This window comes from Hordeum vulgare, chromosome 2H (genome assembly GCF_904849725.1).
Source record: "Hordeum vulgare subsp. vulgare chromosome 2H, MorexV3_pseudomolecules_assembly, whole genome shotgun sequence".
NCBI lineage: Eukaryota > Viridiplantae > Streptophyta > Magnoliopsida > Poales > Poaceae > Hordeum > Hordeum vulgare.
Window position 1 is genome coordinate 608,746,469 of NC_058519.1, and position 12,947 is coordinate 608,759,415.

Genomic DNA, 12,947 nt, shown 5'->3' on the forward strand with positions numbered 1-12,947 from the left:
ATCTACGTACCCTTGTAGATCGTACAGCAGAAGCGTTAGAGAACGCGGTTGATGTAGTGGAACGTCCTCACGTCCCTCGATCCGCCCCGCGAACAATCCCGCGATCAGTCCCACGATCTAGTACCGAACGGACGGCACCTCCGCGTTCAGCACACGTACAGCTCGACGATGATCTCGGCCTTCTTGATCCAGCAAGAGAGACGGAGAGGTAGAAGAGTTCTCCGGCAGCGTGACGGCGCTCCGGAGGTTGGTGATGATCTTGTCTCAGCAGGGCTCCGCCCGAGCTCCGCAGAAACATGATCTAGAGGAAAAACTATGGAGGTATGTGGTCGGGCAGCCGTGAGAAAGTCATCTCAAATCAGCCCTAAAACCTCCGTATATATAGGTGGGAGGGAGGGGAGGAGGCAGCCTCAAAACCTAAAGGTTTGGCCGAAATTGGAGGTGGAGGAGTCCTACTCCAATCCTACTTGGAGTAGGATTCCACCTTCCCACTTGGAAACTCTTTCCACCTTGTGTTTTTCCTTCTCAAACCTTATGGGCCTTAGTGGGAACTTATTCCAGCCCACTAGGGGCTGGTTTATCTCTTCCCATAGCCCATGAGACCCCTTGGGGCGTGACACCCCTTCCGATGGTCCCCGGCACCCCTCCCGGCACTCCCGGTACACTACCGATGAGCCCGAAACTTTTCCGGTAATGCACGAAAACCTTCCGGTAACCAAATGAGGTCATCCTATATATCAATCTTCGTTTCCGGACCATTCCGGAAACCCTCGTGACGTCCGTGATCTCATCTGGGACTCCGAACAACATTCGGTAACCAACCATATAACTCAAATACGCATAAAACAACGTCGAACCTTAAGTGTGCAGACCCTGCGGGTTCGAGAACTATGTAGACATGACCCGAGAGACTCCTCGGTCAATATCCAATAGCGGGACCTGGATGCCCATATTGGATCCTACATATTCTACGAAGATCTTATCGTTTGAACCTCAGTGCCAAGGATTCATATAATCCCGTATGTCATTCCCTTTGTCCTTCGGTATGTTACTTGCCCGAGATTCGATCGTTAGTATCCGCATACCTATTTCAATCTCGTTTACCGGCAAGTCTCTTTACTCGTTCCGTAATACAAGATCCCGCAACTTACATTAAGTTACATTGCTTGCAAGGCTTGTGTGTGATGTTGTATTACCGAGTGGGCCCCGAGATACCTCTCCGTAACACGGAGTGACAAATCCCAGTCTCGATCTATACTAACTCAACGAACACCTTCGGAGATACCTGTAGAGCATCTTTATAGTCACCCAGTTACGTTGCGACGTTTGATACACACAAAGCATTCCTCCGGTGTCCGTGAGTTATATGATCTCATGGTCATAGGAACAAATACTTGACACGCAGAAAACAGTAGCAACAAAATGACACGATCAACATGCTACGTCTATTAGTTTGGGTCTAGTCCATCACATGATTCTCCTAATGATGTGATCCCGTTATCAAGTGACAACACTTGCCTATGGCCAGGAAACCTTGACCATCTTTGATCAATGAGCTAGTCAACTAGAGGCTTACTAGGGACAGTGTTTTGTCTATGTATCCACACAAGTATTGTGTTTCCAATCAATACAATTATAGCATGGATAATAAACTCTTATCATGAACTAAGAAATATAATAATAACTAATTTATTATTGCCTCTAGGGCATATTTCCAACAGTTAGCAAGGTAGTCAGCCACATAGCTCTCCCCCTCTGAATCCTGAGAAGAAATCTTGACCTAGATCTGCGGCAGAAACAAGCTCGAAACGAAAACAGAGGAAGACTGCACGATACAGAGATCAAAACCTTCGGGCAAGTATATATTGATTTTTTCTGGACCAGAAGGAGTGCTCCGCAAGAAAAAGGAGTCCGAGAGGCACACGAGGTGCCCACAAGCCCTCTCTCCTCCACCAGGGGGAGAGGTGGTGGTGGCCAAGCTTGTGGCCGCCTCGTGCGCTCTCCGGACTGCTTTTTATTTTTCTAATTTTCCAAAAATTCCAAAACGGAGGAAATTTCCTATTGGAAAAGCATCGGAGTCCAATTTCTTACCGAAACAGATACCTCTTCATTTTCAGGGTCTGAAACAGGCTGATAAACATCCCTTATGTACTCCTCTGGAGTTATGACATTGATGATATTGGTCTCAACATTTATGGGAGTAGCAGAGATGTAATGCTTGATTCTTTGCCCATTTACCACTCTAGGAAAATTTCCTTCCGTGTTATTGATTTTGATGGCACCGGAACGATATACTTCCTCGATAACATAGGGACCTTCCCATTTAGAGAGAAGCTTGCTTGCAAAGAATCTCAAACGAGAATTGTATAGCAGGACATAATCACCTACATTGAACTCTCGTTTCTGTATTCGTTTGTCCTGCTATCTCTTAACCTTTTCCTTGAACAACTTGGCATTCTCATATGCCTGGGCCCTCCATTCATCTAACGAGCTGATATCAAACAACCGCTTCTCACCGGCAAGTTTGAAATCGAAGTTGAGCTCTTTGATTGCCCAATAAGCTTTGTGTTCCAGCTCAAGAGGTAAATGACAGGCCTTACCGTAAACCATTTTATACGGTGACATGCCCATGGGATTCTTATAAGCAGTCCTATAAGCCCATAGTGCATCGTCCAGTTTGCTAGACCAATTCTTTCGAGATCTATTGACGGTCTTTTGTAAGATCAATTTGATCTCCCTATTACTCAACTCCACTTGACCACTAGACTGAGGATGATAAGGAGATGCAACTCTATGGTTGACATCATACTTAACGAGCATCTTGCGGAAAACACCATGAATGAAGTGAGAACCGCCATGAGTCATCAATATCTAGGGACTCCAAATCTTGGGAAAATGACTTCTTTAAGCATCTTAATGGAGGTGTGGTGATCAGCATTTTTAGTGGGGATAGCTTCTACCCACTTAGTAACGTAATCCACAGCAACTAAGATGTGAGTGTACCCATTGGAACTCGGGAAGGGTCCCATATAATCAAAGCCCCAGACATCAAATGGTTCAATGACAAGTGAATAGTTCATAGGCATTTCCTGATGCTTACTGATGTTCCCCATTCTTTGGCATTCGTCACAAGACAAGACAAACTTACAGGCATCCTTGAAGAGAGTGGGCCAATAGAAACCTGATTGCAATACCGTATGGGCAGTTCTATCTCCAGACTGGTGTCCTTCGTAGGCTTCGGAATGACACTTCTGCAAGATCTATCCCTGTTCATGTTCAGGTACACAACGTCTAATAACACCATATACTCCTTCCTTTTAAAGGTGAGGATCATCCCAAAAGTAGTGTCTCAAATCAAAGAAGAATTTCTTCTTTTGCTGATAGGTGAAACTCGGTGGTATGTATTTGGCTACCATATAATTTGCATAATCACCATACCACGGTGCACTATGTGAACTGCGGATGATATTTAATTGCTCATCAGGAAAGCTGTCATCAATAGGTAGTGGGTCATCAAGGACATTCTCTAGCCTAGACAAGTTATCTGCGACACGGTTATCAGCACCCTTTCGATCAACGACGTGCAAATCAAATTCCTGTAGCATGAGGACCCATCTGATCAGCCTAGGCTTAGCGTCCTTCTTCTCCATAAGGTACTTAATAGCAGCATGATCAGAGTGAATAGTGACTTTGGAGTCAACTATGTAAGATATAAACTTTTCACATGCAAACACGAGTGCTAAAAACTCCTTTTCCGTAGTGGCATAGTTTCTTTGGGCACTGTCTAGAGTTTTACTAGCGTAGTGAATAATATTCAACTTCTTGTCAACTCTTTGTCCTAGAACAACACCAACAGCATAATCACTAGCGTCGCACATGATTTCAAAGGGCAAGTTCCAGTCAGGTGGTTGAACAATAGGTGCGGTTATCAAAGCATTCTTAAGTATTTCAAAGGTTTCCTCACAATCCTCATCAATAACAGAAGGAACATCCTTCTGCAAGAGGTTGGTAAGAGGCCTAGAAATCTTAGAGAAGTCTTTAATGAACCTTCTATAGAAACCAGCATGACCTAGGAAACTTCGTATACCTCTGATATCTGTGGGGCAAGGCATTTTCTAAATTGCATCAACCTTAGCCTTATCAACTTCAATGCCTCTTTCAGAAATTTTGTGTCCTAAAATGATACCTTCATTAACCATAAAGTGGCACTTCTCCCAATTCAAAACGAGGTTGGTGTCTTCGCATCTCTGTAAGACTCGATCAAGGTTGCTGAGGCAATCGTCAAAGGAAGACCCGTAAACGGAGAAGCCATCGATGAAAACCTCGACAATCTTTTCACAAAAGTCAGAGAATATAGCCATCATACATCTTTGAAAGGTGGCAGGCGCATTGCATAAGCCAAAAGGCATATGTCTATAGGCAAAGGTACCGAAGGGGTAGGTGAAAGTGGTTTTCTCCTGAACAGATTGTGCAACAGGTATTTGCGAGAAACCTGAATAACCTTCTAGAAAGCAGAAGTGTGTGTGTTTTGATAGCCTTTCTAGCATTTGGTCGATAAATGGCAAAGGATAATGATCTTTCCTGGTTGCCTTGTTCAGTTTCCGGAAGTCTATCACCATCCTATAGCCGGTAATAATCCTTTGTGGGATTAGTTCATCCTTATCATTAGGAACGACGGTGATACCTCCCTTCTTAGGTACGCAATGTACTGGACTTACCCAATTACTATGAGCAACAGGATAAATGATTCCTGCTTCCAAAAGCTTTAATATTTCTTTTCTAATGACCTCTTTCATCTTAGGATTCAATCTCCTTTGATGATCAGCAACTGGTTTGAAGTCAGGATCAGTTTTAATCTTGTGCTGACATAGAGTGGGACTAATACCCTTAAGATCATCAAGAGTATATCCAATAGCAGCACGATGCTTCCTCAGAGTTTTTAGTAACTTCTTCTCTTCGTGCTCTGAGAGGAGAGCACTAATAATGACAAGATATATCTCCTTCTCATCAAGATAGGCATACTTAAGAGTATCAGGCAACTGTTTAAGCTCAAACACAGGATCACCCTTTGGTGGGGGAGGATCCCCAAGCAGTTCAACGGGCAGATTATTCTTGAGAATAGGATATTGCTCTAAGACAATTTTATCTATCTCATCTCTCTCCTCCATATGCATATCATTTTATGCTCAAGCAGATATTGCTCTAAAGGATCCGTAGGAGGTACGTCAATAGAGGCAAGAGCAATGATTTCATCCCGACCAGACGACTCTCTTTCATGGGGTTGTCTTCCAAACTTGGAGAAGTTAAATTCATGAGACACACCCTCGAAACTAACAGTGGCGGTCTGCTTAATGCAATCAATGTGAGCATTGACAGTGTTGAGAAAGGGTCTACCAAATATGATGGGACAAAAGCTATCTTGTGCAGTACCAAGGACAAGGAAATCAGTAGGATACTTCGTCTTACCACACAGGACTTCTACGTCTCTCACAATTCCCAGAGGGCAGATAGTGTCTCTATTGGCTAGAGTAATAGTGACATCAATGGGTTCTAACTCGGCAGGTGCAATCTCATCTTTGATTTCATCATATAGAGAATGGGGTATTGCACTAACACTAGCTCCCATATCACATAAACCATGGTAACAGTGATCTCCTATCTTGACAGAAACAACGGGCAGGCCAACTACCGGTTCGTATTTGTCCTTCGCGTGAGGTTTAGCAATTCTAGCGGAGTCCTTACAGAATTTGATAACATGCCCATCTATGTATTCGGCTAAGAGATCTTTGATAATAGCAACACTAGGTTCAACTCTAATTTCCTCAGGGGGTGCAAGTGGTCTAATGTAACCCCTACGTATCACAGTTGGAGCTTTAGAATAATCATTTATCATAGCAGGGTATGGTGGTTTCTCAGTGTAAGCACAAGGAACAACAGGATCACTAAAAGCAATGACTTTCTCCTCAACTAGATTGGTTTTGGCTATGTTGCTTTCTACAAGAGGAAGATATTTAAACCACTTCTCTTTGGGAAGATCAACCTGAGCAGCAAAAGATTCACAAAGAGAAGCTACTGTCTCAGAGTCAAGTCCATACTTAGCGCTAAAATCTCTAAAAGTGTTTGTCTCAACAAAAGATTTAACGCAATCGAACTAGAAATTCATACCTGACTCCTTACCTTCCTCCAGCTCCCAATCTTCAGAGTTGCGTTTGATTCTTTCCAATAAATTCCACTTGTGATTAATATCCTTCTTCACAAAAGAACCGGTACAAGAAGTGTCAAGCATGGTACGATCTTCATGAGAAAGCCGAGCATAAAAGTTTTGAGTGATGATTTATCTCGAGAGCTCATGATTGGGGCATGAATATAGCATTGATTTAAGCCTCCCCCAAGCTTGAGCTATGCTTTCCCTGTCACGAGGCCAAAAGTTATAAATAAAGTTCTGATCACGATGTACTAAATGCATAGGATAGAACTTTTGATGAAATTCCAATTTCAACCGATTGTAGCCCCATGATCCAGTATCATCATATAGCCTATACCATGTCAATGCCTTAACCCTCAAAGATAAAGGAAAGACTTTCTTCTTTACCTCATCCTCGGGCAAACCTGCAAGCTTAAATAAACCACAAACTTCATCTACATAGATCAGATGCAAGTCTAGACGTGAAGATCCATCTCGTGTGAAAGGATTAGCCAGCAGTTTCTCAAGCATACCCGAAGGGATTTCATAAAAGATATTTTCAGTAGGTACCTCAGGTTGAGGAACAACTCCTCTTGCTTCCGTTCGTGGTGAAGATACCCCGAACAAACTTCTCAAAGGAATAGTTTCCATAGTGACAAGTGACAATAAATTTCAGCACAGTATAAAAATGTTTCCTTACCAATTTCCACTTACCAAAGGCCCTTCACTCCCCGGCAACGACGCCAGAAAAGAGTCTTGATGACCCACAAGTATAGGGGATCAATCGTAGTCCTTTTGATAAGTAAGAGTGTCGAACCCAACGAGGAGCAGAAGGCTCTGATAAACGGATTTCAGCAAGGTAATAACTGCAAGCACTGAAAGTAGCGGTAACAAGTGATGGTGTAGCGAGGTGAAACGTAACAAGTGAAAAGTAACAAGTAGTAGCAACGGTGCAGCAAGTGGCCCAATCCCTTTTGTAGCAAGGGACAAGCCTGAACAAAGTCTTATCAGACGAAAAACGCTCCCGAGGACACACGGGAATTTCTGTCATGCTAGTTTTATCATATTCATATGATTCACGTTCGTTACTTTGATAGTTTGATATGTGGGTGGACCGGCACTTGGATACTGCCCTTACTTGGACAAGCATCTCACTTATGATTAACCTCTATCGCAAGCATCCGCAACTACAAAAGAAGAATTAAGACAACGTCTAACCATAGCATTAAACTAGTGGATCCAAATCAGCCCCTCACGAAGCAACGCATAGACTGGGGTTTAAGCTTCTGTCACTCCAACAACCCATCATCTACTTACTACTCCCAATGCCTTCCTCTAGGCCCAAATATGGTGAAGTGTTATGTAGTCGACGTTCACATAACACCACTAGAGGAAACATAAACTCTTCCACCAAGTAATCCAACTAGCATCAACTACAAAGAGTAATCAACACTACTAGCAACCTTACAAGTACCAATCGGAGTTGCGAGACGAAGATTGGTTACAAGAGATGAACTAGGGATTGGAGAGGAGATGGTGCTGATGAAGATGTTGATGAAGATGCCTCCCCTCCGACGAGAGGGGTGTTGGTGATGACGATGGCGACGATTTCCCCCTCCGGGAGGGAAGTTTCCCCGACAGGATCGTCCTGCCAGAGCTCTAGATTGGATCTGCTCAAGTTCCGCCTCGTGGCGGCGGCGAAACCACGAAAAAGCTCCCCCCTGTTTTTTTTCTGGACAAAAACCCTTCATATAGTAAAAGAGGGGGGCTAGTGGGCCGTCAGGGAGCCCACAAGCCCCCACTCCGCCACCAGGGGGTGTGGCGGTGGCAGGGCTTGTGGCGCCCTGGCAGCCCCCCTCTGGTACTTCTTTCACCCAATATTTTTGATATAATTCCAAAAAAATCCACGTAACTTTTCAGGGCATTTGGAGATGTGCAGAATAGTGGACTAAGATTTGCTCCTTTTCCAGTCCAGAATTCCAGCTGCCTGAATTCTCCCTCTTCAAATAAACCTTGCAAAATAAGAGATAAAAGACATAAATATGGTATCACAAAGTAATATAACAATTCATAAAGCAATAAATATCAACATGAAAGCATGATGCAAAATGGACGTATCACCCAACAACCGATTGTAGTAATGGAAATCATGAGGTAGTGATAACCATACAACATGATATGTACATTTGATTTTATATAGAGGTTAGTCAAGGTTATAGATAAAGATGAATGAACGTATATTGAATTAAAATTGGCCTTGCCTTATTTCTCCAAGAGCATAGATTTTCAAAAAAAAGAAAAGCTCTGCATCACACTATCAATAAAAATCATTTTGCTTCTATCTCTCATCCATTGTGCATATATACTCTAAAATATAATTCAAACATGTACAATCCCGCACAACAAAATTACACAATACTCCATTGCATCATTTTACCTTGAGTTTGTCTTGATTTTCGAATTCAAACTCGGATCTACTGCAACAATAGTTCAACCTAAATAGTACATTGACGTACGCAATTTTGCATCACAAATTCAGAAGATAAATACTTTACTTACATGTTTATTTGATCACAATTCACAATTGTACCATTTTACCTTCACTTTGTCTTATAATGTAGAGAATTACCAGAAGGATCAACGAATAGGCCGCCAGGGGAGCGCGCGCGCGCGGGGAGGGGGGGAGGGGGGTAAAAAATTCCTGAAGAAAATAAGTTTCCTTAACCAGGAAAATAAAAATAAAAATAAAAATGGAAGGGGGGCGGTGTTTCAGGTGGAGTCATGGGTCACAATCAGGGGCCTGTGAGGTTCTTCTTGCGCCCATGTGCTCTAACCCTTTGGGCGCCTTGAAAGGGTGCCTGGCCCCGTCAGCCTCCGCATGTGCCCTATCCCGTGCATATGTCCCTCTCCTAGAAAAAGAACACGTATTTTTGGGATTTTTTGGCCATCGCCGCGGTGCAAAACCCTACCGCTCCTCGCGAAGGGATGTTTTTGCTCACGTTCGCCCCACCCGCCATGGGAGTTTGAAGCAATCGTCATCACTATAACCAGTGGATCAAGGGGCATATTTATCGAGTTCATCTCCATCATCTTCATCAGCAACACCATCCCCTTACATTACATCAACTTTAATAAAATGTTGGATGCATAAGCTAAGGGGTTAATCCTTCCCTTCCAAGGAAAAACAAGCCACGAGATAGAGTATGATATGTTAACGCTCCTTTTCCTGCTTCATTCTGAAATTGTGTTCCCTTTGTAGTATGTGTTCCAACTCCATGTTCAACCCTCCTTTTCCTGCTTTTTATTTAAGATTGGAATACACTGTGGCGGCTAATGGTAGTTTGAAGTTCTGCGCTGAAAGATCTCAGATTTGTCCCGACCAACCATAACAAAGTTTAATTTATACTCTCTTGTTTCCAAATATAAGTCTATTTAACATTTCACTAAGAGACTACATACGGAACAAAATGAATGAATCTACACTCCAAATTATGTCTATATACATCCGTATGCAGTCTTCTAATAAAACCTCTAAAAAGATTTATATTTAGGAACAGAGGGATTACCTCTGAAAAAAGAATCTGATAAACTCCGGTGGGCTGATTTGAACCTCCTCCCATTTCACACTCGTACCATACACAGAAAATCAACAAACATTTGCACTTGGTCATTGAACATCAATCTGCCCGAGGAGGGAGCACAAGGAGTGAAGGACGAACGTGTCTGTATACTGCAAAATGATAAATCCTGTTGAAGTCCACGTTACGTTGCCGCGACCTCACAACTTACATGCATGTGGGCAATTTCCAATCGGCATCAATCTCTAGGAGCAAAAATGGAATCGCAATGAATGGCACGCTCCGTTGGGTTAACGATCCATGTGCTCACTATTTTATTTCAGAGTTTTACTCAGACAGTAAGTTCTACTAGTACAAGTCAACAACCATTTGCACACCCCAATTACCCCCAACCCACGAGATTTAGCCTCGAGGGCAGCATAGCCGCACAGGCTAATGCAATACACTACTAGAGCCAGCAGCTACAGAGAGTGCAGAGAGCAGCGGCAGCAGTAGGAGGTTGCGATGCGCGGCGGCGAGGTGAAGCCCGGGAGGAGCCCGAAGAGGCAGCTCAACACCGGCTACGTCGTCGGCGGCCTCCTCATGCTCCTCACCTATCTCGTGGCCCAGCATTTCGCGGTCACCTCCCCCCATGGTAAGCACTGAATCCTCCGCTTAACCTCACCAGTAATCACCATGCATGGTTCCCTCCCTGTATATATTTGCTCGTAGCAGTAGGATTGCAGGAGGCGTTTCTGAATCTCACCCCTGAAATCTTCTTTCTTCTGTTATAATTTGCAGTTGTAATCACGGAAGCACCACGGATCGTGGATGAAGTCAAAGCTCCCGGCGAAACAGGTGCATTGCTGCAGTTCATATTACATCTTATAAAACTTCAGAAGTCTGTGAACCCCTCGACTAAGCTTCTTGGTACTTGCTTAATTTGCAGTTGTTGCCAGTACGGAAGTACCACAGATCGTGGATGATATCCAAGCTCCAGCCGAAACAGGTGAATTGCTATCACATCTTGAAACCTCGGTTAGAAGTTAGTAAAACCCTGGTCTAAACTTCTTGCTGTTACTTGCTTAATTGGCAGCAGCTGTCAGTGCCGAAGTGCCACAGATCGTGGATAATACCAAAGTTCCCCGTGATGCAGGTGAACACCCGTGTTTGATTTGGTCGTACGTATTTGCTTGCTTATTGTTTCAGATTCAGAATCCAAGGTCATCGTAAAAAATGTTAAAAAGAAAATGAGAATGCGTTACCGGATCAAAGTCAACATGTGGGGAAGAGTGAACCCTGTCTCCCATGTCGCTCGATAGTTTTATACTACTCGGTACTAGAGTACTTTGATTCAACTGATGATCTTTATCATGGCCAAGTAAACTGCAAAAATTTTGGTATCTGGTGATTAAATATTTGAGGCAGATTTGGTAGTTTTAATTAACTACGTTGAAAATTTCAATTTCCTTGACGTGCGACAGAGAATGGCAAGGTGGTGTGTAACATGGAGGGCCGCTCCGACACCTGCGAAGTCGACGGCGACGTCCGCACCAACGGCACAGCCCTGTCGGTGACCCTCGTCCCGGCGGCGAGCTGGCCGGAGCGCCACGAGTGGATGATCACACCGTACTCGCGCAGGTTCGCCAGCGTCAGGAAGGTGACCGTGACGCAGGTACAGGACCGGGCCGCCGCCCCGCCGTGCACGGTGACCCACGGCATGCCGGCCGTCCTGTTCGCGGTCGGCGGGTACGCGGCCAACTACTGGCACGCCTACGCCGACATCCTGGTGCCGCTGTTCGTCGCGTCGCGGCGGTACCACGGCGAGGTGACGTTCCTGATCAGCAACATCCAGTTCAGGCCGCGGTGGCCGGTCCAGTACAGGGCCTTCCTGCAGGGGCTGTCCAAGTACGAGTTGGTGGACATGGACGGCGACGCGGAGGTGCGGTGCTTCCCGCGCGTCACGGTGGGGCTCCGGCTGGACAAGGAGCTGAGCATCGTCCCCGAGCTGGTGCCGGGGGGGCGCCTCACCATGGCCGACTTCACCGGGTTCCTGCGCGAGACCTACGCGCTCCCACGCGGCGCGGCCCGGGAGCCGGAGAAGAAGCCGCGGCTGCTGCTGATCCACCGGGGCCACTACCGGCGCATCCTTAACGAGCCGGAGGTAGCGCGAGCGGCGGAGGAGGCGGGGTTCGAGGCGGTGGTGACGGAGCTGCGGGGCGGGGGCGACACGCCGGAGGCGGAGGTGGAGCAGGCGCGGGTGGTGAACTCGTTCGACGTGGTGCTGGGCCTGCACGGCGCGGGGCTGACGAACGCGATGTTCCTGCCGCCCGGCGGCGTGCTGATCCAGGTGGTGCCGTACGGGAACATGGAGGACATCGCGAGGGCGGAGTTCAGCGAGCCGGCCACGGACATGGGGCTCAGGTACCTCGACTACAGCGTGGGCGCGGAGGAGAGCTCGCTGATGGAGACGCTGGGGCCGGAGCACCCGGCGATCAAGGACCCCGCCTCCGTCCACCGCAGCGGCTGGGACAAGGTGTTCGAGCTGTACCTCGCCAAGCAGAACGTCCGCATCAACGTCACCCGCTTCGCGCCCACGCTGGCGCAGGCGCTCCACCACCTGCGCCGGCAGTAGCTAGGGGCAGAGGACGCCGAGACGAGCAGCGCCATTGGCATTTGCATATAGCACAATTAACCATCCTTGTCATTCGGTGGTAAAGCGTTCACTTGTACAAGCAGTACTGTTTTCCCCTCATTTTTTAGCGAATTGGTTTTCTGGCGGCATGGTGAGGTGGTGACGAGATGTCACGCTATAATAATGATGAGAAACGCTTGTGTGTGGCGCGTTGAAAGAAATTTTCGCACGTCGCCTTCACGCGCACGCTACATCAAGTCAAGTGGCGAGACTTGGGGAGATCACAGCGCCGTCAAAAACCTACGACCGGCAATAAAGTTTCCTGAGGCTGCCCGTAAAGGAAGTTAGTATCCAACTAGCAATTTTAATGACGTGACATGGAATTAAATGAACAAAGAAAGGGTTGAGTATCATATCATGATACCGTATCATATTAAATGATGTACTACTACTCCCTCCGTCACAGTTTATAAGACGTGCACATGTACCTAGGTCGTCAATTTAAGGTAAATAAAATATATTGTTTAACATAAAAATTATATCATTACAAAATAGAACATCTAAAGTTTTA

General features: G+C 45.7%; 1 protein-coding gene across 2 annotated transcripts; it reads left to right on the forward strand.

The window, feature by feature from the left end:
* The first annotated feature begins 10,110 nt into the window (after window positions 1-10,110).
* Window positions 10,111-12,525, forward strand: LOC123430774 (beta-1,2-xylosyltransferase XYXT1-like). 2 transcript variants are annotated; one of them, XM_045114614.1, is made up of 5 exons: window positions 10,111-10,396; window positions 10,543-10,599; window positions 10,691-10,750; window positions 10,841-10,897; window positions 11,226-12,525. In XM_045114614.1, the coding sequence occupies exons 1-5, from the start codon at window positions 10,267-10,269 to the stop codon at window positions 12,374-12,376; spliced, it is 1,455 nt and encodes a 484-aa protein (XP_044970549.1). In that variant the 5' UTR covers window positions 10,111-10,266; the 3' UTR covers window positions 12,377-12,525. The 2 variants fall into 2 exon arrangements, with proteins under 2 accessions (XP_044970549.1, XP_044970548.1); XM_045114613.1 differs by having other exon boundaries at window positions 10,112-10,396; window positions 10,838-10,897.
* The last annotated feature ends 422 nt before the right edge of the window (window positions 12,526-12,947 follow it).

Excerpts from the sequence above, each read along its gene's own strand:
- LOC123430774 (XM_045114613.1), top strand. The coding sequence starts at position 10,267 with ATGCGCGGCGGCGAGGTGAAGCCCGGGAGGAGCCCGAAGAGGCAGCTC. Across the intron at positions 10,397-10,542 it reads CGCGGTCACCTCCCCCCATG|TTGTAATCACGGAAGCACCA; the intron begins GTAAGCACTGAA and ends TATAATTTGCAG. Across the intron at positions 10,600-10,690 it reads CAAAGCTCCCGGCGAAACAG|TTGTTGCCAGTACGGAAGTA; the intron begins GTGCATTGCTGC and ends CTTAATTTGCAG.